The 26,496-nt window shown below is 38.2% G+C and overlaps 2 protein-coding genes across 6 annotated transcripts in view; one reads left to right on the plus strand and one right to left on the minus strand.

The window, feature by feature from the left end:
• Nucleotides 1-3,875, plus strand: part of PCOLCE2 (procollagen C-endopeptidase enhancer 2) — a 57,523-nt gene extending 53,648 nt beyond the window's left edge. For all 3 annotated transcript variants that reach the window (XM_027686035.1, XM_027686037.1, XM_027686036.1), the window contains 3 exons: nt 897-980; nt 1,933-2,100; nt 3,354-3,875. In XM_027686035.1, the coding sequence (XP_027541836.1) occupies nt 897-980; nt 1,933-2,100; nt 3,354-3,484 (383 nt within the window). In that variant the 3' untranslated portion in view covers nt 3,485-3,875. The remainder of the gene's footprint in view (nt 1-896; nt 981-1,932; nt 2,101-3,353) is intronic.
• A 2,826-nt stretch (nt 3,876-6,701) lies between these two features.
• Nucleotides 6,702-25,806, minus strand: TRPC1 (transient receptor potential cation channel subfamily C member 1). 3 transcript variants are annotated; one of them, XM_027686303.1, is made up of 13 exons: nt 25,456-25,806; nt 24,137-24,291; nt 22,879-22,980; nt 21,841-22,043; nt 20,326-20,457; nt 18,865-19,060; nt 16,876-17,212; nt 15,283-15,422; nt 13,134-13,277; nt 10,523-10,698; nt 10,167-10,368; nt 9,429-9,623; nt 6,702-8,619 (listed from the first exon to the last, which is right to left on the minus strand). In XM_027686303.1, exons 1-13 carry the CDS (start codon nt 25,589-25,591, stop codon nt 8,392-8,394), a joined length of 2,346 nt encoding a protein of 781 aa, XP_027542104.1. In that variant the 5' UTR covers nt 25,592-25,806; the 3' UTR covers nt 6,702-8,391. The 3 variants fall into 3 exon arrangements, with proteins under 3 accessions (XP_027542104.1, XP_027542105.1, XP_027542106.1); XM_027686304.1 differs by lacking the exon at nt 25,456-25,806 and adding an exon at nt 25,216-25,236; XM_027686305.1 differs by lacking the exon at nt 25,456-25,806 and having other exon boundaries at nt 22,869-22,980; nt 24,137-24,289.
• Nucleotides 25,807-26,496: the final 690 nt, after the last annotated feature.

The raw sequence follows: 26,496 nt of genomic DNA on the forward strand, positions 1-26,496 counted from the left end.
TGCAAATCAGCTCTGTTCAAACTTGCACAGAACTCCAGGCATGAATAAAATATTAAACTTAAGTAGGCACTTTAAAGAATTGCTTCAGTCTCTATCTTATATAAAAATATTAGTACTTGAAGAAATAAATGCTATAAATATATTTTTTAAATCTCTCTCACCTCCATCCAATAATTACGATGACAGTGACCAATTCCAAAAAAATTTGAAAAGGACATAAAAGCCTGAAAGTACTGCATCCCAACATGTTATGTAGAAAGGGTCAGCTGAGTAAAGTACAGAGACCATTAACACCCACCCAAGTAGGAGAAAGATACAAAGTGTATTCAGTTGTTTATAAACAAAGCACTCCATTTCAGAAAAGAAATGTCAATCCCTAATGTTAAATACATACTTCAAACATTGTTTCAAAATGTTATGAATAAAAACCATGCAGTACTGCACGTCAAGAAGCTATGTAAAAAATTCTGAAAAAAAAAAAAAGTCAGGAATTTGAACTCTGATCCCTTCCATCACAGTACAGTAATTTCCAATAAAAGCCACCCCCTCCCTCGGAAGCATTACTGTAATACCATATTATGATATTTCAAGTGTACTACTAGGGCTGTGTGGCAACAGCACTTGGTTACATATTTAAGATCCCACTGTGATCACATGTAAGTTTTCTGTAACACCCCATTCTATCAGGTCACTAGAACAGACACAGCTGAGACACCTGAAAAGATGATCATTGGAGGTGATGGCAGAGAAAAGGAATATTGTTACTGTGGTGTTCATGTATGGTGTTCATACATCAGGATTATTCATCTTTCTTCTCTTTTTTTTATAAACATACTGCTTTGCACTTGTACCAAATACCTCATTTCAATTTCAATTTACTTCTTCTCTTCAAAAAGTTGCAAAACCTACAGTTGCCCTGTGTCAGCAAAAGTGTAAAAGGAGTGGGACTCTGGAAAGCAATTATTGTTCAAGCAACTTTGGTAAGGAAGCAAAGTTTCTTTTTAACTATTCACTCGGCACTGTGTTTTTAGACTCAAGGGAGTTTTACCAGATGTAGTTCTGAGTTATCATTAATATAATAGGCTATATTTTTACACCACCTTATGTGTATCTCACATTAGTATCTGTGTTTTACTCAATACATTCTTGGAGATATTCTGAAATAGGCACTGCACAGATGTCTGAGACAAACGCACTTTCTCAATCTGAAAAGACAACCACAGGGAAGTATGGATTCAGTTACTGTATTGTCAGCTCATGTGTCTGTAACCAGCCAATACACATTATGCTGCACCTGCTGACTGTGCCACAATTCACTGGATACACTTCCAAAGAATTTTTAAAAGAAGTCATGGAAGCTCACGTGCACTGCTGTATGTACAGACACAAATCACTCAGGAAAAGCGGTGTCTGCTGTGCATTAGGATGGCATCATCACTGCTGGGCTCTTCAGTTATGTGTCAGAGTGTTTTCCCATATTAATACTGGAAACTTTTTTTAATCCCCTATAAAATCCCTAACAATCTGATGGGAAAACTCCCCCCACCCCCTTTGTTTTTTTCACTTTAACCATACTCTTCTGACTTACATTGCTAACCCCATGAGATTTGAGGAACACTTTCAATTCAACTTCTCCACTGTTTTAAAATTTGTCATTAAAGGAGGATAAAGTTGAACTGTTTAACTGAAATTATCAAACCCAAGAACTGGGCTTGCAAGAGACTGGCACATTCTTACAACAATTTCATTATTGATGCCACCAAAATTTGACAGTAGTGGGTTATTTATTACAGGTGATATGAATGTTTTTAGTAACTGTTGCCAGTATTATTTCCTTATTAGGGACTAATAAACTTACTAAGTTTTATGATGCCAGAAAATTTATGTCTAAAATATAAATGTATCACATGTATCAAACATCTTCTTTCCTAGTCATAACTGGAACTGTAATCACAACGATAACCCGGGCTGGCAGCCTGCATGCAACAATAGCCATCATTAATGTCTATAAGGAGGGGAATTTAGCAATTCAACAAGCTGGCAAGAATATGAGTGCCAAGATTCTTGTTGTATGTAAGCAGTGTCCTCTCATCAGGAGAGGTAAGTGCATAACAATAACTGCTTTGTGTCTTTATAAAAGACAGCAATTTTGAAAACTACTTTTCGAAATATGGCCACAAAAATTAGTAAAATTACAGTAAATTTTTCTATAATCAGTAAAATAATCAATGTAAGCTAAAAATAACCAGTAATCCAGGTTTCTGCTGCATTTTTTAGTTTTACTTAAAAAGGATTAGGCTTACTTAGATCAAAGGAGTTCAAAAAACCTTTTTTTTCTTTAAAAGCCATGGGATACAAGGTAAAATCTGATTTGGTTCTCTCAAATGAAGCTCAAATAGATTTTGTTTTTACATAAATGGAACCATAGCAGGAAACATTCAAAATAATTCAATAAGCATTAAAAAACCCCTGATAGTGTTCCAGATAGTACCGGTGTTTAAGCATATTAATTCAAGATGGGCAGTAACAAAGTGAAAAATCACAATCAGAAACTAGCTTTTGCCTGTAGTTATCTGGAAACTAGACATTGGGAGACATAATAATGTCCTGGGTGGAACCAGCTGTCTCCTTTTACACAGACTCCTGGCTCCAAACCACATACTTGTGTTTCTCATCCTAAATATCTATGAATTATTTAATGGCCTTTACTTAATATCTAAACTTCCCTGTTTATATCCCTATGACACAAATCCTTCCAGCCTAAGGCCTTGCAAACCCCTAACCCTTCTGAGCCATAAAAATATGCAAATCCACTCGATTTCTCCAAAGCCAGGTTCTGTCACACACTGAGTCCACCTTGCTTGCCTGACTGCCTCTCTATGTATCTAGAAAATGTTTCTGTCTTTGGGGAGGAAAAGGGAATGCAAAGATTTAAGTGCACTATCTCTTATGGCCACTAACATACAATCTGAGCAAGTGTGCAAATACTGAAATGAATGAGACCCATTCCACTCTGGGTGTTGGTGCCTAAATTATCTAGTGTTTATCCTGCTCTTCTAATGCCTTTCAGACTCTTTGACAGTCTACATTTAATGACTATCCCCTATATATTTAATGATTGTTATATATTAGTTAGCTATGTGTCTACTTGATTTGTGCCTAACTGTACTTTATGGCATAACAAGCATGGCAAAGATTGGTAAGGAAGTATTTGCTTTAGGTAGAAGGAAAAATGTTAGAAGGCATTGAAAAAAAATGAACAGTTCAAATGAACAGAGACCACAGGTAAGGAACTGTACTTACCAAGTGGCATCCCAGATTTCTGTCTTGTAATCTCATTCTCTCCTTTGTAGGTTTAAACTACATCATCATGGGCCAAGTAGAAGAAGATGGTAGAGGCAAAGTCTTTCCCAACAGCTTTGTTATGAGTTTTAAGGCTAAGAACTCAAAGATGCTAAATGCCTTGAAAAACAAAACGTGTTAAAACTGAATTCTACAGCTGCATTCTCTCATCTGTCTTGAAAAATAATTTTCACTTAGTGTAAGTCATGAAAATGCAACTGACTGTCAACAGTAAGACCACGCTGACCCTTCCTTTCCTCCCATCCACCCAAGCACAGCTGGCACAAAGTGAAATCCATTACAGGTACAGGATGAGAACAGATCCTCCTGAGTCTTAATGCTGAAGATTTGCAGCATAGCCATCTGATCTCAAACATACAAATTCCACTTACTTGGAAGATGTTAACTTATAATTGTCCAATTTTTTTAAGGAGTTGTGTATGTAAAATAAAAATTCTAAGTGCAATATTTATAGCAACTGATTTTAACTTTGCTTTTTCTCTAAAGTTTTTTTATTACATGGATTTCTGCATTATTACTTGTGCTTAATAAAATATTTTAAGATTAAATCATACACCAACTAGTTATTAATTATTTATCGGGGGGGCCGGCTAAACATAGAAGCTCTTTTTTGATAATTTACATGCTTTTGATGGTTTGGGTCCTGCACAGTCTGACTGACACTTCCTTGCTGATTAAGGACCTGATTTTCCTTACAGGGAAGTCAGTGAATCATTGATTTGAACAAGAACTGGATTTACTCTTCAAAGACTTAGAGAACTGTAAAACAGCACCATGCTTTTCACACTGATGACTGTCTAGTTAGTAAATGTCACTAATAAGTTCTGTAAGGTAATTAGGGAGGAGGAAGGTAGGAATTAATTTAGTGGTGGTAAAGTACACATGCAAATAGTGTAAGTTTTCATCTCTCCCATGAAAGACAGACAATACAGCAGTGCTCAGTCTGGCACCAGCAGCGTAAATAGGAGCATATCTGTCTAATTTATTTCATGCCTATATGCAAAAGGTTGAACAAATAGCTATTTGGAGACTAAACAGTGAGCAGACTGGAAGCAGTTAGACAGTGTTACAGTGTCTTTGTTGGCCTGTTTTATGCAGTTATTTGTTACTCTGAAAGGTTATAATCAAATCTGTAATCTTCTGTGGAGGAACAGGAACAGATTACAAGTAAAGATTAATACTGAGAAATTGAAGAACATTGTTGTCAAAAGCAGATATGAAATATCTGTTCAAACTAGGAAAACCTGAATACTAATAAGAACAACATGGATGGAAAAGAATCCAAAATCCCTTTAAGTACTTGTTTTCCTTGTATAGAAATACCAGACCAGAGTTCTTTCGATAATTTGCAACCATGGGCAGGAAAACTAATGGAATACACAGTCCCTGTTGGAAGTCCCCATTGCTTATTTCAGCAGTGGAATGCAGATTACCATTCTCTTCCATTATGGATTCCCACATGTAATGCCAAGAGACACGGCCATGGTGCAGCTCAGTAGTGCAGCAGCGTCTGTTCCAAGGACTTTATGGGTAGCTGGGCAGGAGACAAAAGGACCAGAGGGAGGCACAGAGGTACAAAGAGCCTGTGCTGGCAGCTCACATCCCACAGCTCAGTGCTGCAACCCCACTTCAGATTGCCTGACTGACCAAACCAAAAGCATTTCTTTGTGAAACCGACAGCAACACTTGTTTGCAAAGCAGGTGGAGTTTTGTAACTTTTAAATTGAAATTTTAATTTTCCAGCATTGATTCCTATGCAGGTTAAGGGGTTTTATGCACAGTGCTCTCTACATTTCTTGGCAGCAGCCTGGGGAGGAGCAACGTGGAAATCATGCTCAGAACTACCCTGAACTACAATAATCTATTTTTATTTATGATGACATGCCCATCTGTCAGGCAGCTTTTTCCAGTGAGGCAAGAAGGGTTTGGCAGCCTATTCCTCGTCTACCAAATGGTAGGTAAGGAAAGCTCCTGCATGCTCTTCTCAACACTCCCTTTAGACCAGTTCCTTTTCCAAATCAAGGCACTGGCAGCAGTAGGCCTGAAACAGGGAACAGGAAACACGGAGCACTGCCAGTTTTATCAAGTATGAGTTGGTTACAAAACACAGGTAACAACTATTTCAAGTTTTTGAAAGCAGGTTGTAGTGACTAAACTTCGAACATTTGAAACCCAACCTGCAACCAAACAGGAACAAAATTATCTAACCACAATACCATTTCTGAAATAATTTCTACACAGATGAAATTACAGTTTAGTAAGAACATAAAATAAGCTTTTCCTTTCAGTAATGAGTGGTTTTGGCCTTTCTGTTGCAAATACAGGTGGCATGAAAATTTCCATCTCCATTTTTCATTCATCAAGGCAAAGTTAGCTTTAAGACAAAACACACATTAATATGAAAGGGAAGAAAGATCGACCCTTTTCAGCTTAAAAAACCAATTCAGTACTTTTATGACTGGCACTAACATTTGCACAAGAACATTCTGAATCCTACAGCCAAGTAAACTCCAGCTTCTCCAAATTTTTTTTGTGACATCTAAAATTTTGTTTCTCTGCATGTCCAGAACTATTCTGTGAGTGGGCATAAAGGAGAGCTTGGATCCCCAACAATACTGGAACAGCCAGTATTAAACTGCCAAATAAGAAAGCAATAGAATGTTTAACACACATAAACTTGGAAAATCTAAATGAGACAAGATTGGGTAACTAGCACTCTGTACTGATTAGCAGCCAAGCAGACAGGAAGACTACAACGGCTTTCAAACAAAACAGATGCAAAATGTTATGTAACTAAGGTATAACAGAGAACAAACTTCTCTCTCTGGTCCCCATCACTTTACAGGTATGTGTTTCAGTGACAAATAAAAACTCCAGGACCCCTAGTTCCCAGCCAAACACCCCAAAAGAGCCTTGAAGTACAACAGTTCTTCCTAAGGACATCCACACTGATGTAGGACACTGTGCCACAGGACAATGACCAAGCTGGCTCTGAGTGACTCTGCTGAACATCTGAAAAGCAGTCAGTCCATCAGCTCCTTCATTCATACTCTCAACATAACCAGCTTCCCACAACCAACCAGCGCGAGCCCGGTGCCAAACAGCTAATAATGGTCCTAGGATCCAGCCTAGCTAGTCTAGAACCAGCTCAAGCATCTCTTCATGGCACTGGATGATGCCATTTCAATGAACCAAACAGGATGGGTCCAGGAGGAAAAAAGGCAGTAACACACTGACACCAGCTACCTTCCTTAAACTTACTACCTTGACATGACAAATTACCTTCAATGTGGTACCTGATATATTGTGTTTGCAATATGACTAATATTAATACAACCACATTTTTCAAAGAGCTTTTATTTGTCTGCTTCCTTTTTTGGATCTATGTAACACAGACAGCACATAGATTTTATGTTGGTGCATTATCCAAACATGAGATCTGAGTCCAAATACAAAACTCAGTGATCCTCTTTGCTTTGAACCAAGAGGTTAACTTCCTATTCACATGAAATCAAGTATCAGAATCCCTCTAGACTGTAACATTTCTGGAAGCAGAGTATTAAAACCTGGTTCAGAAATACATAATGTCATAGTACAGAAAATATATTACCTTTACAAGAAAAAGTTTTATAAGAATTCCTTCAAAAAAGTAAACATTCGTGTGAGCCTCCACTCCATCAATCTCCCCAAATCTACTGCAGTCAAAGACCACTCTGGCTGCCTGCACCTTCCAGCCATACAACCATTGTAGAACAGCACCATCGTAACAACAAAATTGTCAGTCAACCCTTTAGCTGTCATAAATATACTTATTTTGTAATTAAAAATACAGGAATCTCACATTTCTCAATTACAATTTGCCAGCTTGAATAATATATATATAAGCATATAAAGGACCCTCTTGCACAGAAAATCCACAAAGCCCTTACTGTCCATTGTAAGCAAAGTCAGATCACATGTTTTCACAAAACATAGTATTCCTGACACAAACTGAATTCTAGCTTGGCAACAATTGTGGTAAAAAACAGGAAAAAAGAAAAAAAAGTTTAAAAGTAGGATATGTAAAACCTGTGTTAAGCAGACCATTCTAAAGTACATCTCTCCAATGACCAGACTTGATGATCTCACAGAAACAAGCGTAGAATGTTTCACAGGAATTATTCAGCACTGCAAACAACAGCACTCATGTGCTCCACCTCACTTTCATTAAATGACAGGTTTTAATAATTCAAATAATTTATTATCCAGATTTTAAAACCCCAAGACATCAAACATTAAATGTGCACAGGTTAGTTTTAAAATTCTGTTCCCAATCTTAGCACATATATTAAAATGTACTATTGAGGCACTGCTGAAAAATCCAAGTAGGAATTGATTGTCTTACATATAACCATAAACATTCAAGAAATAGTTGGTCTATTTTGTGTTCAAAATGTCAGTGTTCCCATGAAAGGGAAGAATCTTCATGATTTGATGTGCTGTATTCTATAAATGTTAGTTTACAGTCAAGGTTAACATACAAAACTAGAACTGCCTCTTTCAGAGCCATACAGTCTTCCCATGCACTGTAACCTACAGTCAAACATAATTTCCAACTGTGCTGGAAATTTTCTATTATTCTATATCTGACTTTTCTATTAAAAATAAACATAGGCTGGATTTTTGTTTAAAAAGCCTATCTTCCCCCACAACTTGAAAAACAAGTATCAAAAAAGAACAAACAGCAAAAATAGAAGAAAGAAAGACGTTGTGCTAGTTAAGAAGCTCTGACACCTGACAACCACACTCTGGGGAACATTTAAAAAACTCCTATATACAAATTTTATATACACACTGAAAGCCTAAGAAAATCACTATATCTGGTTTTGCATTTATTCCAATCACTTTGCTGTAGCTGCGACTCATGCAAATGCATTTTGAAATGTATTTTTGTGCAATATCTTGTTGATATGATCTGGCAACAGAATTAGGGCAACACTTTACCTACAGGTATCTGAAAGTACACACTTCTTGTTTATAAGCTAGGCCTTAGTTTCTTGGATAAAACATGGCGTATTTAGAAGTTCGGAAGCCAAGCAGGTCTCTCATTTCATTGCGGAATTTCGACAGGTCTTGCCGCAGTTCGTTGAGGTTTTCCACAGTTGCCTGATCCGTACTTTGCATCTTCTGTCTCATGGAAGTCAAGTAACGGTGGACTAAGCAACACATCACCTTTTGGTAATTCTCATCTCTCTTTTGCTTCAGATTTCTCCATTCCTTTAAACAAATATCACACATTTACTGTGGAAAAGTGAACTTTGAGCCTAAAGCCTATACACAACTATACAGAGAATAAATATGAACAAAATAACAAAGCTATTTTATAAATACATGCTGATGTGCACAAACATACAATGCATCTAAATTGCCTGCAAAATTTAAATTATTATCTGCTGTACCGTCAAAACTGAAAATTTTTTTATCTACCTGTCTTGGTAATTGTCCTATGAGCTATTAAGAGGTTCCATAGTCCAGAATGTCTCTCAGTGCAAATTCCATGAAGTTTTTTATTTGGTTATTTAATGCTATTTTTGTCAGCAAGAAGATGCAAAATTAGTATGCAAAATTACAGGGTACAAAAAAACGTTTATTTAAGAAAAAAAAAAAAATTCCTCCCCCCAACAACGAAAGGCTTCAGTGATCGTTTTTGGTTATTTATTTTGACACTTCTGTAATGTGTTTAAAACCAATTACCTTCCCCAAAGAATACTCTAACCTCACCATTTTTGAGATTAGCACATACTTCCCTGAGGTTTCTATGTGTTTTCATTCAATCAAAGCATTTTTTTCCAGACTATTTCTGGGGGAACTGGAGATTGGAGGGAAGGGGGTTGAAATTCCCAAACCAGAAAGTTATTAGAACTTTACTTAAGCAGAAATAGGTACCACTTATTTATATTTCAGATGCAATACATATTATTCTGTAGTTGGTGTTAATCTTAGCAGCGTTCACCTTATGACATTTCATTTTAGCAAGCAGGACCTCTCCAGCTTCAGAGCCTGGAGCTTTCCCAGTCATTCCTTACCTTAAGGCTGTTCTGACGTTTCACTTTGCCACTTGATGTATGAGAGCAGATCCATTTACTGAGACTGTTGAAGAGGTAACAGATAGTCTTGGGAGAGGGGATGACATTGAAAGGTGGGGGGAGCGTGCATTTGTCATCAAAGTAGCTGAGCCAGAGCTTGGCACGGGCAAACTTCCACTCCTTGTCTTCATGATTCTAAAGCATCACAAACATTAACAGAGAAAAGAAGCAAAAATATTAACAGGATATAAGTTTTATTTTCTCATACCTGTAAACTGACCATAATTTAATTTTGGTTATATAGCATTTTAAGATATAGGTTACATAGTATTTTAATAAGCTTGTTTTAATATTATAATATTAAAGACATAAAATAAGTACACTCTCTTTAATTCACTATATACTCTATGTAAGTACAAAATTCAGCCATGAAGGTATAACCCCCTTATCAAATGCCAAAGCACCACACATATCAAGAACAGCATCCTGAACAGCCACTGTATCAAGAAAGTCATCAATTCCCAGCGGGCCAAAGCCCTGTACACATTCAACATGCAAAGTACCCATTTTATTTGGATCAAAATAAATAAAAAATTCTTATTTGAAGGAAAGATGAGCCTTGTGAGCTCACTGACAGAGCTCAGCCATGAAGGTCTATAGATTAATCTAAACATCACAGGAAGAAATTTGTACAAATCCAAACATACAGTTATTAGAAATCAATCAGAAACCACTTACTGCTATCAGCTGAAAACTTTTATGAAGCATTGCCACAAGGAGTTTAGTTAACACTATCACAACCACCACGTTGTAGGTACCAACAATAACAGCCCCCACAAAAGACTGTAATTCTTCACCATAGCTGAAACGTGTGACAAAAATTGCTACATGTGCCAGGGAGAATATGTACCAGAACAGAGCAAAACATGTGCCAATGAACCTGCAAAACCAAGAAAAACAAAAATCGGGTTAGGGAAAGCAAACACCAAAAGCTTTTAATGTAAAATTCAAGTTCATTGAAAAATTCCAATTTTGTTTAATTACTAAAGAGTAAGGGCTAAAACAATCAGCTATTTTATAGATATCAGACTCACGAATGAAATGTGTCATTGCTCTGTTGTTCACAGAAAATACCCGCACAGTCCTTTTCTTCATTTACAGTAAATCCTTTATCATAAAGTTGTGTCAATCCAATTGTGAATGAGAACAAGACAAGAAGAAACATGCCCAGAAATTTTCCAAAATCTTGCAGCATCTGCCCCATTGAAATCTGTGAAATAGATTTATTTCCTATTTTAGTAAAACATGTAGTTATTATTTGTATTCTCTCCTTCAGCCTCTAATCAGCAAAAAAAAAAAATCTATTTACATTTTAAATATTTAAGTTGAATTTTCACATGCTAAACAGGTCTCAAAATCAGGAGATATCCTTGTACTGTTTTTCAAACTAAAATTCTAGATACTAAAAAGAAAATGTAAGTAGTTTTAACATCACCTGATAAGTTAATATCCTACACATAACCATAAGCAATGGTATTTAGACTTTAGTATTTATCTGCAGTACCAATGGTAGTAAGGAACTCATAAGTTAACAGACAAAAGCAGTAAATGAAATGCATGTGAACATAAATGCCACCATAGAAAGCTAAGAAAATACTTATAAGGACATTGAATTAATCAAAACATTTGGAATCATAATTCATCGCTAATAAAAAAAATTTTTAAAAGTAGTATACCAAAGCCCATCTGCAGAATACAGTATTAATTTACTGTACATTTCATGTAAGATTTTAAATAAACATGTGTGTGTAAGCACATAAAAACTGAAGGATAAAGTATAGAATGTATGGCAGTAAATTCTGATCATTAGTTTCCAATTCAAAATATCCTATACAGAACTCTGCAACATTAGTACAACAGCATCTTTAAAAAAAGTTACAATATATGCTTATGCCTTTCTCCAACACAGAAAAGACCTTGCTTTTGACATAAGGATAAATTTTTACACAGACACAGCATAAACTGTTTATATAATTTAATTACTGCTCCTAAGAATTTCTTGAGAACAATATATCATCATAAAGAATGCAAATATGTAAAAAGGGATTGGGTCAATGTAATCTTCTATATAAATCGGCACGTGGAAAGCCTAATCCTGTATGAATCAAAACCTGTACCAAATCATAGTCCTGAACTGTAACACTGCTCAGGTTTTGCAAGTACAACTTCACTGGGAGATGAACTCCTGCTCCTGCTCCCTCTCATGCTGCTGGGAACTCTCTGAGTACCCCCTGCAGCACAGAATACCCTGAGTCAGTACAGTTTGTCACAGTCAGGGAGACTCTGCAACTGTAGTAGAGCTGTGCACCAATTATATGCACATTAGTCAGGATGACTGTCATCCCCATCCTATTTTTCATCACATCTAAGCCTTTAATGGAAAATAACCCAACCCAAATCCCAACAACAAAACATTTACCCTTTAACTGACACATGGTCCCAGTCAAGAGAGAGACACAGTAGATGAAACAGAACACATAAGAAGTGCAAACCACCCAAAACTATTTTGTTTGGAACAGAGTGTAATAACCCATCCCAAATGCCAGTTGCTTTCTTCATATATTCATGCTTGCCCTCTCTAAGCATTCACAATTTCTAAGCATCTGAAATCTAATTATCTAATCTAGAGGAATATTATTCTACCTTCTGTTAATAATAAAAAACCACCACACACAGCCAACTTACAAATCTGTATTATAATAGGTTTTACTAACCAATGAGTCAAGTAACTGAATGCTTAAAAATAACTCTAATAGCCAAGAGACCATGGTAGCTGCCTTCCCCCACCCCCACTGCTGGGTTTCCATGCCATATTTGATTACCACCATTTGAACTTTGTGACCTACTTTCAGAAAATACTGTAGGAGTTGTTGCACCAGCCCTACTGGCCAACAGTAATAACATAAGCTCCTGTGTGCCTCTGAATGGGGCACTGTTGACTGTTTTTATTTACTTGGAGAATTTCATAACAGAGTCTCCTAATAAAAACTTGTGCAAGTTCTAGTACATAAATAAATATACACATAAAACAGTGAATCTCTTTAAAATGTGGAGAGACTTCAGCGTTCAATCAATTTGTACAACAAGCCTAATGCTTAATGCAACATCAAGACTTTAGTATTTTTTTCAAAGTATGCAAGTACATTTCCACCTAAAATGTATAACAGAAAATTATGTCATTGAAATGTGGGGGTTTTTACTCTCATCATTACTCACGGGAAGGCTCCAGCAAATTCCAAGTAAGAATTTGTAAGAAACCTGTTCTCCCTTTTTATAACTGCCAATAAATAGATGATTATTTCAATACTCTTGAGAGATTTATATTTTTCAAACAAAAGCAATGTGCACAACTCAACATGCAGCTTCAATGAGATCACAGATAAAAACAGATGAAAACAAAAAGACACTATAGGTACAGTTATCATGGAAAAATACCATAAGAAAGTGAACCACACAAGGTCTTTCACTCTTTTTCTTACCTTTTCCTCGATCATGTTCTACATGAGAGATTGGAAAAAAAAATCAAACTTCAATGCAGTATCACTTCTACTTTTCACTTTCTTACTTAACTTTTTTTCATATTCTCAATAAGACTCTTGATGGCAAATTAGGTTTAATATTTTCTCAGGCAGAAATGATACTCACCTGGAGTGGTCCCAGAATAGAGCTGGTTGTGTACATAAAGAAGAGACGCAGGTAACTAAGAACATTAGCAAAAGCAAAAAGTCCTTCTGCTACTAGGGTAGGATGGAATGCATCCCAGTCCTTCCTTTCAGCATAGTCATGGAACTGAAACATAAAAAGGACAGAGATCAGTGACATTACAAAGACAGAAATGCAGCCATGCACCACTCCCTACTTCTGCCTCCAAAACAGGCAAGAGCATAAAAGAAATTAACATATATCATTCATAGATGCCTCACCTCTTTCAGAAATTTCACTCTTTTTAGACAAAGGCAGTTTAAAAGGCATTCCAGAGGGAGCCAGAAATCAGACAATTTAAATTCAACACCTAACTCTGCCACTCATTTGTTGAAATCATTTATTCCTCTGTTTTGCATGTTTTGTTGAAACAGGGACTCATGTACTTCATAAACATGTGCAATATGTATATAACAGGCCTCAGTCAAAAATAACATTAAGATGGTGTAAAGAAAACCAACACACACACACACACACACACAGTGACAGCTGACCTTAACCAGCTTTAGAAACACTTATGACTTGGGGTTCCTTCAACAGATTTTGTGAATGGCTACAGAGAATGGAAGTCACAAATAAACTGTTGATGTAAACACACCCTTCAAGTACTATCCACTAGGTACTACTATTCAACTTATTCATGGAATATCCACAGATCCCAACTTTCGGCTTGGCTGAAAACACTCAGCATTTATATTACCAGTTCCTGCTGCCTCAAAATCGACATTCAAAACCTAAGGAACTCAAAGCTGCTTTAAAATAACTTGCCCAAAAGTCTGCTGCACAAAGATGGCAAGAAATAGGGATAAACATGTTTTTATACATTGCATTTGCATATGTACAAATCCTCCTGCTACAGAGACTCTTCCTTTACTTCTTACAGCTTAAGTGCCTATAACATGGACCCAAGATGTAAGACAAACATTTTTATTTGGATACCTAAATGATTTATAAACCATAAAAATAAATTTTGTCATATAACAGTGGCAAAAAACCCATTATGTGCCTGTTACATAGGACAGGAGTCCTGCATCTTCCCAAAGGTTACAACTTAAATTAGCAGCAAAGGGCTCTTATCTTAGCAAAGAACTGCTACTACAGACATGCTGGTTGCAAAGCAAATGGCTGGGAAGGCAGCCCAACATGGCATTCTCCCTCAAGTTTTTTTCCAAGAAATGGAGCCTTCCTTTCCAAGTGATTACCAGCCTCTGAATCAATCCAAGGATAGGGAAATGAGCCAAACACCAAGTTGGGAAGAACTAAACCAGTTTATTTCCCTCCCAACTGCCAGACAGCTGTCAACTTACAGTTTGCAAGACAAAATAATGGTGCTACTGCACTGGCTTGAATTTTGCTATAATAGTCACATTCAATTGGTCTGGCAGCTTGCCATATGCTGTGTGGCAAACAACACATGCAACAGAATGGCAATGATGGTCTGCAAAACTCACATCTTCAACCAAATCCAGATGGCTTTTCATAGAGAAAAGACAAGGCTCCTCTATGGTCTCAGGGCTTTTATCCTTACTACCATAAAAAACTCCAACCAAAACAACCCCACCAAGCCAAAAACCAATTAAAAATCCCCCCACAACCACTTAGGACATTTGAGTATATGTAATCAAAAGCTAAATAAAACTTTCTGTAACAAAATAGCTTTAGGCAATCCAAACACAGAGATTACTATTAGCTTTCTGTATGGTACTAGGGACTCAGGCAAGCTCAAATGCCACATCAGGTGAAATGGATGGAAGACCAGCTAGTTCTTACAAGGAAGACAGTAGCTCTGTTTGAGGTCTCCAAGTAGTTGGACATGTCTTGAGGTGTTTTCTAACTCCTATCTGCCTCATCAAGTCCTCTTCAAGACGCAACAAGACCTGAGGTCTTGACAACTACATGGCATATACCCCATAGAACATTTAACCCCACAGCCTAAGCTGTACCCAAATAGTAGGGCTGTTATTAATGTTGTGCCCTTCACCACAACCTACTGCTGCCAACACCCCACGTGTAACACATCTTCCTGCACTGTGCAGCTCTGCACTACAGTCACATGTGCTCAGACAAACGATCTATGAAGACGAGTGCTCACCTTGTTATGGGCAACGACCTTGAGGGCAAAAGTTGCCAAATACAGGGAATTCATGACAAAACTAAGCTGATTACGGGATTCTTCTAAAAAATCTTCTAAACCCTCATACCAGAGTCTCTTAACATCTGACCACACCATTCCTGCAGGAAAAATAGAAAACCCAGGGAAGTGAAGCCATTGTAGTGAACAGATATTCTTTCACATACAATCGTGATGTATTTTACAGTGAATTTGTTACAGAATCAGTAAAAGGAGATGGAGAAGATGCTACAGTTGATGTTATTTACACACACAAGAACTGGAGTTCTGTTGCTTTATTTTCCTGTGGAAGACATTTGTATGATTTATGCTCAATAAATTAGAAAATTACTTTATTCCTGATTTTGAAAGTTAACCTAGAAGAATACAAAACCTGCTACCAACTTTATGTGTTAGAAATTCTGCTGTGGCCATTTTGACAGTGATTTTTAGAATGCATTTTAATGGAACTATGGAATATGATATGGAAAATGGAATATGGTGAATCCTTGTTACTTGGTTCTTTTTATTCCAGTTGATTTTGTAAGACATTTTCTAAATACATTATTTTTCAACTTACTGAATATTTGTAAGGAATAAGTACAATATGCCATTACAAAATAAGCATTTAAGCTATAAATGCAATTACTATGTAAAAAATCTGTTAAGATTCAGTAATATGAAAAATAACCCAATTTTAATGATTATGTTACTTAGAGGTCATATTTCAATCTTAATTGAAATCCACATTAGACTACTACATGAAGAAAATAAAATGTTTATAGCCAAGACCACCTAAGGACACACTTCATCTACAGTAGATTTCATGGAACAAAATAATTTCTAAACCCAGATATTTAATCTCAAAGCAAAAAGGAATCTGTTTTGCATTCAAAAGTTGAAGTTTTCAAGTCTTAAGACCTGTCTGTGGTTTTTTTTGGGGGGGGGGTGGTACTGAGTATTTCCAAAATCGGCATGAACTACTCAACGTTTTTCATACAGCTCAACAGTGAAAGGAACCACCATTACACAAAAAAACCCACCCTAAAATATCAAATAAATCACCCAGAACTACTTAGATAAAAACTTTGGTTTTTTTTTTACCACGTCATTGCTTCTTATGAGTCTGGTCAAATAAATGATACACATCTAATCATCACATTACGGTAAATTTTAATGTAAAAACAAACACATGCCATCCAACCAAAAACACTGTAAAAGGTTTTATGAATTTTCAACCGAAAGTTCCTGAGAACTGAACAAAAATGATACCTGTGCTCCCTCTGCTGCATCAACCAGAACTGACATGCAGTCTTTCCACTAGTTATGATAATCAGTGGCAATGACATTCAGAAATGGAAAACCATACCTTGAGAAAATACTACTTGTTTCTGTGTTTTATAACAAGATGAGGTAAATGCACACCTTCAATTAATTAGACTAAGATGAGGTATGCATGCAAACATAAACATATACAACATGAATATCATGCTGGTTTCCTAAGAAGGTTACACAAGTCATTACTGTGCCATCAACATCAGCAATTACCGTCCAATGCACTCAAATCACACCTACCAATTAGCCAGATTATCAGAAGATAGTCTATTCTCTCAAGGGCTGGTCCCATTGTATTCTTCTTATTCTCATTGTAGACAAGGGAGTACAAATTGAGTAATAAGAGAAACGTGAAATATGAAGCTCCATGAATAATAAACTTCATAAAAGGAGTGTGAATCATTCGACCAACTCGAGATTTAGGAGCTAACAAATAACACAGGGACAGAACTGGCCAGAAAATGCCAACCATCAAAACAGTCAAGATCTTCTTGCAGGTGTGCTTGCGGCGATAGCCGGCCATCTGCCCGAACCACACCGTGTTCAGGAACTGCTGACAGTTGGACTGGGCAACAAACTGGGGGGGAGAAACAAACAAGAAACCAGTCTCAGGTTTCTTAATACACATTACTAATTTACATCATTAATTTTCAAACTTTCAAATGTGTAGATACCAATTAACAAGAAAAGGCAAGAATATCAACTTGAAATAATTATCTCGTAAGATACCAAAGCAATATGGAACCACTATGCATAAAACCAGCCATTATTCTAATTTCCTTTTAGAGTCAGCAACTAAACATAAATTATACACACTAGACTGTCAATGAGTTTTAGGTTAAGAATTTTGATTTCTAATAATTTAGAAATCTAGCAGATAAATAACATCATACCTCAGACAGCTCCACTCTGTGTTACTATAAAATATAGTGATCTTAACTGAAGAATAAGATACTGTTATTGTTGAATACTATGTACAACGTAAAACACAACACATTGTAAGATAAGGACCAAAGTGGTCAAGCAGTTTTATACATATGAGTTCTTAAAATCACTATGGCTCTATTCAGCAGGGTTAATTTTACATCAGAGTAAATTATACATATCAATCCCTCAAAAAAAGGCAAGTTTGTCCTGAAAGTTATGTATATTATGCAAATATAGTTTCAAATTTCAGATGCTTATCTGTATGAGTTACAAAACAATGTATTTCATCAGAGAATGGTCTGTCATTTAATCAAAAAAGAACCTCGCTGTTATCATCATATTCTATAAAGCATCATAAAAACTGTCTCTACAGTAAACTTGCCAGGAATAAAGCACATTCTGCAGATATTTTCCTCATACCACACAAAAAAGTTGTTATTTTCTAAGTACTGTGGTAAAAACAAGCTATCCTCAAACCCAGAAGAACACCTGAAACCCTTCCGTGTGCTTGTTGAATGCACACCAGAAATATGTAATGCTGCTTCTAGGGCATTCCATAACTATGGCTTATGCCTTTTAAACACCATGTGTTTCAACAGTTTCACAAACAGTTTAAAACCAGACAAGTAGAACAGACAGAATTATATCTCCTTCTGCAAATGCTAACTAAAAATTGATTTTGCATGGAAAGCAAACTTTCTGCCCTTGATCCTTGTACTAGGAATCCCACAAACACCCATTTGCCTTCTAGCACAGAAAACTAGAGTTATAATTTGTCAAGGGACAAAGATGACAATAATCTACTGCATGACATAAGTTGCATACTGATGGCATAAAAAGCACTGCTATTCTGGAACAGAGGCACTATTCAGTTATACCAGCACAGGTCCAACTTAATTACTGAACAGCTCCAGCAAGGCTGAAACAAAGCTGAACAGTTAATGACTAGCGAGAAGATGATAAATCATGTTTGGCACCTAAGGATCCATGCCTCCCTAGGCAAGGATTTAATGAGGATCTGAACAAATAATTACACTACCAGAGCTGTTCATAGAAAAGCAGTAGTTTATACTCCAAAACAGAAAATACTACATTCTTCTCCACAGTAAGTACTGAAGAAACACTCAGTATCTTGCAGCATCACTTCCCTGTTTTACATGCTGGTACCCTGTGTATTATGATCTCTTCTATAACTCCTGCACATTTATTTCCATTTCTATGTCTAGAGGCCCAACAACAAATTAAATTAATTACTAGCAAAATATGATATGGAAAGTCTATCAAGTTACTGCAAAGACAAACCTCTTTTTGATTATACTTGATTGCAAGTTTTAAGCGGCTTAGGTTCATCCTCTCTTCCAACAATCCTCGCTTGTCTACATGTTCATCGCTGGATGTGTGATTCAGAATCACTTCCAGCTCCCGGGAATTCCGTGCTTGTGCAAGCAGATCTTTAGCAAAGGTTTTGCACTGTTGAGCGAGCTCCTCATAATCATTTCTGAAAGACACAGAAGCAGAAAGTACTATTACACTGTTCTTATATTATCCGTTAAATAATTAATTATCTGGTTTTGGTTGAGATTGTATGTTATGTTGAGATAAATTAAAAGAAACCCCCCCAAAAGTCACGTGTCAAGGTCCAAGCACTCCTAAGACAACTCTGAGTAGTTCTCATCATGTGACATGACCATTACACTTCAGTTTAGTTTGCAAGACCACTAGAGAAAAACTGACAAACAGACGTACAGTGCACAAATTCTCATCTAATCAGTTCCACATACAGAACGAAAGCTTAGAATTATTTCCAGGAGATAAGAAAGTGTGGTAGGCACAAAACATGGCACTGCTAAGTAATCACTTGGACTTGCCACTTAACAGGAAGTTGTTTTGGGTTTTGCTTTATTCCTGTAATCTGAAAATTAAAGTCTATTCACTGAATACTAAGTATTAATATAATAAACACAGGAAAAGAAACCACATGATTTCCTTCTCTCACCTTGCACACAGTCCATTTTAGTGCCAACTTGTACCATAAAAATGCAACAATTGAGCTCTTATTAAGAAAGACAAGCAGCTAAAATACAGAAAATTCACACATTGTTTAGGAAAGTAGAATTTTACCTCATATAAACACTTGCTTTCACATTCTTGGAAAGCTTTTGTGCTGGTAAGTTACAAAATGGTAGAAATCTGCATAGTTCAAACATGAAATTATACTGACCATTTGTTCATTAAATAGAGCATTTTCAACAGGAAATCTCCACACATATGCATATTTCATATATATATATACACACACATACACTGTTCAAAGTCTTATAAGGGACAAACTTAAGAAACAATGCTCTAAACAACTCTCGACATGAGTCAGATCAGTATAAACAAGTTATTGCATACTTCTATCCTGATACAGGAAAAAAAAGTGCAGAATACTGGTGAGATACTGATATGATTAATAGGTGTGTGATTTTCACATAAGTCAGCCTTTAGCATAATTTCTGTTTTTCAGAGTAGAGCTGAAATTTGAACTGTTGGTGCAACTATACAGATTGAACTGTCTACACCTAAAAGAATTCAAAGTAATTAAACCGTCAAAATAACTACCAGTGAGGCATAAATTATATAACTTGTTATTATGTCTATTTATCAGTTTAAACAATCCAATTAAAAAAAAAATTAAGAATAAACCTTTTCTAATGCATACACATTTCTGTACATGTAATTTCATAAGTATTAAAATTGGTTTGTATTTTCAATTCCTACCTGAATTCAACCTCAACAAGGCTTAATTCTTTCAAGTCTGCACTGAGTTCAAAAGCTCGTAGGATTGGATCCTCCTCTGTCAACATTATTAAAGCAGGACTGGCTAAACACCGATAAATGTCAAGACGAAACCTGTGACAATAGGAGAGCAAGCAAAATGAAGGTGTTTCACTTCATTAGCAGTTTCAAATCAGAACCTATTCCAAAGGTTTGCATAAGCAGCTGAAAGACAAAACAATCTGGTTTCTTAAAATCAGACACTACAAGCATTAAATGTGGTATGTCATGGAAGACACAGTTCCATGACATATTTAGAACCCTTAAGTACCAAAAATTGGCCAAACTGGTTCCCTCTTCTTTTCCTCACTACTGTCACTGTTATCAGTACAGCAGCAGAAGGCCATCAGTCAAGGTAAGAGCATTTGTAAAATTCTGACATTTTAAGTCAGAAACTGGATGTGGCACTTGGTGCCATGTGTCTAGTAACCACGGCGCTGTTGGATCAAGGGTTGGACTTCATGATCTTGGAGGTCTTTTCCAATCTGGTTGGTTCTATGATTCTATGAAATAAGGAGCTTTAATGTGCAACACAGAAAAAAACCTAGGGAATGCGTTTGAAGGGATGTGTCACTGAGTGACTCGTGAACACTGAAAAACAGGATGCTATCTGTTCTAGTTTAAACTAAGAGCTGCTATCTCAAATGTTTCTATTTTTTGTCTGCTTGGGATACCCTGACACCTTTTCTCATACTGAAGATGACAACATGGGGTATAGCACGGATACCAGAATGTGGCCTGGAGTAGCCAAATACCAGTAACAATTATGTTTTCACTTCTCTTATTTTTTAGTATTTTGCATACATACTGAGTAATTACACAGTAATTAACTGCATATCGTAATTGCAGCACCCTTATGATCTTTGAGCTCTGTGATTTTTCATCCCAACTCTCACATACAAATTTTATTCAACCCTCACACGTTGTCCAGTTAACCAGGCAAAATATTTACCAGACTAGTAAATCCCTCTCCTCACCTGAACCTTTATTAAAAAGCTTTCCTACTCTTAAAAATACTGAAGCAAAAAGGAAAAAATAGTGTTTGCATACATCAGTCCCTGATACAGAATTATCTACCTCCTCATTCTGGTTCAAGCCCCCCCCCCAGTATTAAGTAATTTGAGAAAAATTTCATTTGCATAATCCCTATGCTCCCAAGCCAAAGGTAGCCAGAATGTTTGAGACACAACTGGTAGCAAGGAAAGGCATGTAGCTTAAGATGCACAGGGACTAAGTACAAAACCAAAATGGAAAAAAAGCCACTGCCTCCCACCAGCCTTTTCAAGCACAACCCATCCCCAAGAACTACCATTTCTCACAATATGGGCTACAATGTATTACAGGAATTCACTGATAAACTTCACCTTCAAAAGAAAAAGGAAACATAGTGAACGTGACCCAAGCAATACCTGAGGACTGAGAATTTTTTTATTAGGGACTATGACTGCTGAGTCTCACCTGGAATGTCGCAGACTATCTTTTTTGTTCTTGGCAGTACACAGTGTGCATTCACAGCCTACAGCATGAGGTTTGGGCAAGGATATATCTTGCTTTAGCAGCATGGTGAGAATTTCATAGTTGTTCCGATGAGCAGCTAAAATGACTGGTGCCACATCCATGGTCGTTGAGTACTCTGGGTTCTGAATGCGTTCCATTAATTTCTGGAATAAAACACAGCAAGTGCCTAAATTTATTACCTACAGTTCTACAGTGCTTACATGTAAGGGGTTTTATGACTGTTTAACAGTGAATCTGCTCTTCAAAATGCTTTCCAATGTTTCATAACACAAAAAGAAGGAAAAATTTGCAAAAACATTCAAACACCTCTCAGATAAATACTGAGAAACAGACACAGAAATGTTTCTGATTTATTTACACAGAAAATCTGACATTCAATGCCTACCTTCTCCAATATACGTGTGACATTAAAAGTTATCTTGCTGTAATATGAGAAAAAATTATTTTATTTACTAAGTGCAGAAAAAAATATCTCGAATGTGCCATACTCTGTCACACAATACCTTATTCCTTCCCTTCCTCCACCTCTAGTTGTGTACTTTTACAAGTTCTCTGATAATTAAGCATTGCCAAGTTAAGTTTCAAGTGATTAATTTCAAGGTGAAGATCTGACATTTATAGATTTGCTCGAAAAATCTATGAAGCTTCAATACATGAATAAACCCTTTCTAGGTCAAGGCTGCTAACCAGCTCACAAACAGGCTACAAGAAAAGATTTATAACCACTGTTTTCATTCTCTTCCAAACTAGGCACTTATTAGCACTGGCAGGTATAAAGGTGCTGTATTCCTTAGGCCGTAAAGCAAAACAATGTATTCCATCTTTCAGACAAATTAGGCTACAAAAACGATCCTCAGTGCCCAGGTTTTATCACCTCAGAGATGCAGAACTTAAGAACATTGTTTTAAATACCACAGCTACCCAGAATGCGATAGCCTGCACCCCCCAACCAAAAATCAAGGACTAACAACACTCAACCACAATGGTCGGTCTGGAGGATCTTTTGGGTCGGTGATTAAGCAGAATGTCCACAGCTCCCACCACTTCCGAGTCAATAGCCACCAAAAGTGCATCCGATGACTAAGGAAAGGAAAAAAATCATATGTGAAAAGCAGTAACTTAAACAGCATAAAGAGTCAAATGCAAGGCAAACTGCATTTTTTAATATACTATTTTAAATTTATATTTCAAGTACTAAAACAATGTTCTGCATTATTACCACACCAGTGATCAGGATACAAATGCAGGCTGTCATTCCAGGAGTTCACAGAGCCTCACTGACAATTTGTTTCATTGCACAAACAGCAAAAGAACAAACTGCAGAAATTGCTTTCCAGCAAAGACGATGCTGAATACTTGCAAAAATCAAGTTCTAAGGGATAGTTTACTATGGTATTAAAAACATTAAAAGCAAGTGTCTGTGTGACACAGCTAGGGCCTATGCAATACTTCAGCCCTGCATTCGTAGTAGTTTTTTCTTCTTGGCTGGTAACTCCTTCTGCAACTTCTCCTAAGCTGAGCTAATCAGCTTTTCATTTTCCCTTCAATTGATATTATTCTTTTTAATTCAATTTCAAAAATTCAAATTTTCACTTTAAAAAATAAAAGAAAAAGAAAAGCTTGTTGTTTTATTCATGCCCAATATCAAAAAATGTAGTAAGAGATGCTACTTCTCCCTGTCTTACATACTTAAGCCATCATAGCTTCCACTCTCCCAGCAGCAGCAGAGATGCTGCATACAGTTAAGGAAGCATTGTTGCAGGGAACTATTCTGCCATCAAGCACAGATCAACTTTAACAAGAAAGCACTTGCAGAAATGCACATTTGCCTTAACTTAAAATCAGCTAATATAATGTCCATTTTTCTGTGTTACCATTTAAAAAGTTATTATACTCCACAGCCAAAGGGATATCTGCATTTTACACTTTTTAATATGATGCACTGACTATATACTGTTTATTTTGCTTAAAGATAATGTGTGCATTTTATCTGCAACAGGAACAATATTTAAAATAAAATTCAGACTTGTTCATATGATTGAAAATGTCACTTATACATTTACATATACTTACAGAACATTAAATTTTTGTGAAAAAAAAACCCACTTTCGCAATTATTAAATAGAAAAAGAACTGAACTGCCTATAAAGGCAGATTGTGTTCCCTTCCAAATTCTGACAGATTAACTGAGCACATATATGACTACACAGAAAACTTTCAATAATGTGTTGTATACCTGGCAGCCGTAATCCAAAAGGAGCTGTAGTATGTCCAAGTTTTCATTTTCAATGGTTATGGTAACAGCATTTCGTCCAAGCACATCCACACAATTTATATTCATTTCCCCCGAGCTGTTTTCCTCCAGGAGTTTCTTAACCATGTAATAGTCACCTGCACAAGTAACGCATGGGTATCACTCTGTATTATCCTAAAGCATGTGAACATTTTAAGTACCAGCTACCCACAAATGAGACAACATTCCATAGCTGACAACAAGACACTGACAGACAAGCAAGAAGTCAAGGTAGATAAGCAGGTAGAAAACCAAAGATTTACGTCTTTTCAGGAAAGCAATAGACATGTACTTCATCTACGCCCTTAGTTCCAAACACACACAAAAGCATGGGTAGCTTTCAAAACTGTCTCTGGGGTAACCAATTATTTTGCAACATAGAAGACCACGACCAAGACAGACCTTAGTGTAGAATACTTACAGAAGTATATATAGAATACTTCTACCTGGAGTAAAATACATGAAGAAGAGCCATCAAGAGTACTCAACCAGCTGTTATATGGACAATGGGTTTCCTACATTTTTTGTCATGCATCATTTTAGCTCCCTCAACCCCTGCTTATACTTAAGAGAGCAAGCTGTGGCTTCATCCGATGTTCGGGACAGGCTTCACGGGCAGAGCACAGTTCCTAAGCTCGCTGGCTGATGTCACCGCAGAAATACTCCCACGGGTGCGAGCAAACCTAAACTCCGGGCCAGCACACATGTCAACACCCCACAGCCGTGCCCGGGAACCCAGCACGAAGGGCCGAGCAGCACAGCAGTAAAAGCCAATCTCGGAGTTCAACATTTCAGACCTGTTAAGATCAGTTTTATTTAAGACCACATTTCTACTCAAGGGTAACTAAATATAGGCATAAAGAAGCATATTTTAGAAAGGAAAATCTCTGCCCGTCCACAACCACGGGTACCAATCGCAGGATACCGGTCGCGCTAATTGCGGTGATGTTAAGATAAGCCCTGATTTTACAGCAGCTTCACACGCACAGGCTCTTCTAACAGCGAACGCAGCAAATAAATACCTTACGAATTCCTCCGGCACAAACCGAACTCCCTCAGGAGTTACTTCCCGGCAGAAGGAGCCGGGGCCGCTGGCTCTGGGACAGCGGGAGGCGGCGGGGCCGGACCCGCTCGGGGGTCCCGCCGCCCCCGGCAACAGGCGCGGCCATGGCGGGGCTGACCCCCGGCGCCGGCGGGCGGGGGGGGCTCGGGCCATCGGGGCGAGTGGCCGAGGCCTCGCGGGGGGGAGGCCGGGCCGGTACCTTTGTCGCAGGCCAGCAGGAAAAGCTTCTCGTCCAGCGTGGTCTCCTCCTTCACCTGCCGCACGTCCTTCAGCGCCAGCAGCTTGTTCGGCGAGGCCGAGGCGGACGGGTCCGCGCTCTGGTACAGGGCGGCCATGGCTCGGCCAGGCCCATGCGGGCGCGGGCGGGGCGCTGTCGCGGCGCGGCCCCCGGTGCCCACAGGCCCCGCGGGGAGCGGGGCAGCGGCCCCGGCGCGGTTACCCCGCGGGCGGGCGGGCACGGGGCAGGGCGGGCAGGGCCGGGCAGGGCAGGGCAGGGCCGGGAGGCCGCTCCCCGCCGCACTGCGCAGGCTCCGGGCCCCGCGCTGAGGGCAGCGCCGGCGGGCGGGCGGAGCGCGGGGGCTGCGGCCCAAGGAAGCGCCTCTACCTTGTGGCCTCCGCGACCCCCCGACCCCCCTTCCCTCTCGGCAGCGGTCAGGGGCCCGCGCCCCGCAGGCTGCCTGCGAAGGGAGGCACGGTGAGGCACAGGGCGCACACACCGCACCCCCCACCTGATAGCTCAGTTCTGCGTTTTCCCTTAGAGAATCACACAATCAGTTAGGTTGGTAAAGACCTCTGAAATCATCTAGTCCAACTTATGACCCAACACCACCATGCCAATCAGACCATGGCACTGAGTGCCTCTTCCATTCTTTAAACACCTCCAGGGACAGTGACCCCACCACCTCCCTGGGCAGCTCATTCCAGTGTCTGATCACCCTTTCTGTGAACAAATTCTTCTTCATGTCCAATCTAAGCCTCCCCTGGTGCAGCTTGAGGCCATGTCCTCTTGTACGGTGCTGTTGCCTGGGAGAAGAGGCCAGCCTGACTTGCCTGCTTTTTGGAGCTGTACAGAGCAATAAAGTCACCTCTGAGCCTCCTTCAGCCTAAACACCCCCAGCTCCCTCAGCCGCTCCTCATCAGACTTGTGCTCCATACCCTTCACCAACTACATGGTCCTTCTCTGAGCCCACTCAGTGTCCTTCCTGAATCTCTTATCCCAGCTGCTACAGTAACTGCAGCC

This window comes from Neopelma chrysocephalum, unplaced genomic scaffold, assembly GCF_003984885.1.
Source record: "Neopelma chrysocephalum unplaced genomic scaffold, ASM398488v2 Primary Assembly neopelma1_70, whole genome shotgun sequence".
Taxonomy (NCBI): domain Eukaryota; kingdom Metazoa; phylum Chordata; class Aves; order Passeriformes; family Pipridae; genus Neopelma; species Neopelma chrysocephalum.

What these genes read in the sequence shown, in the direction of transcription:
- TRPC1 (XM_027686303.1), bottom strand. Translation starts at nt 25,591, where the DNA reads ATGGCCGCCCTGTACCAGAGCGCGGACCCGTCCGCCTCGGCCTCGCCG. An exon ending in AGCAATGACACATTTCATTC is followed by an intron (nt 10,369 to 10,522) that starts GTGAGTCTGATA and finishes TTGGTTTTGCAG; the next exon opens with GTTCATTGGCACATGTTTTG. An exon ending in AACGTCAGAACAGCCTTAAG is followed by an intron (nt 8,620 to 9,428) that starts GTAAGGAATGAC and finishes ATTTGTTTAAAG; the next exon opens with GAATGGAGAAATCTGAAGCA.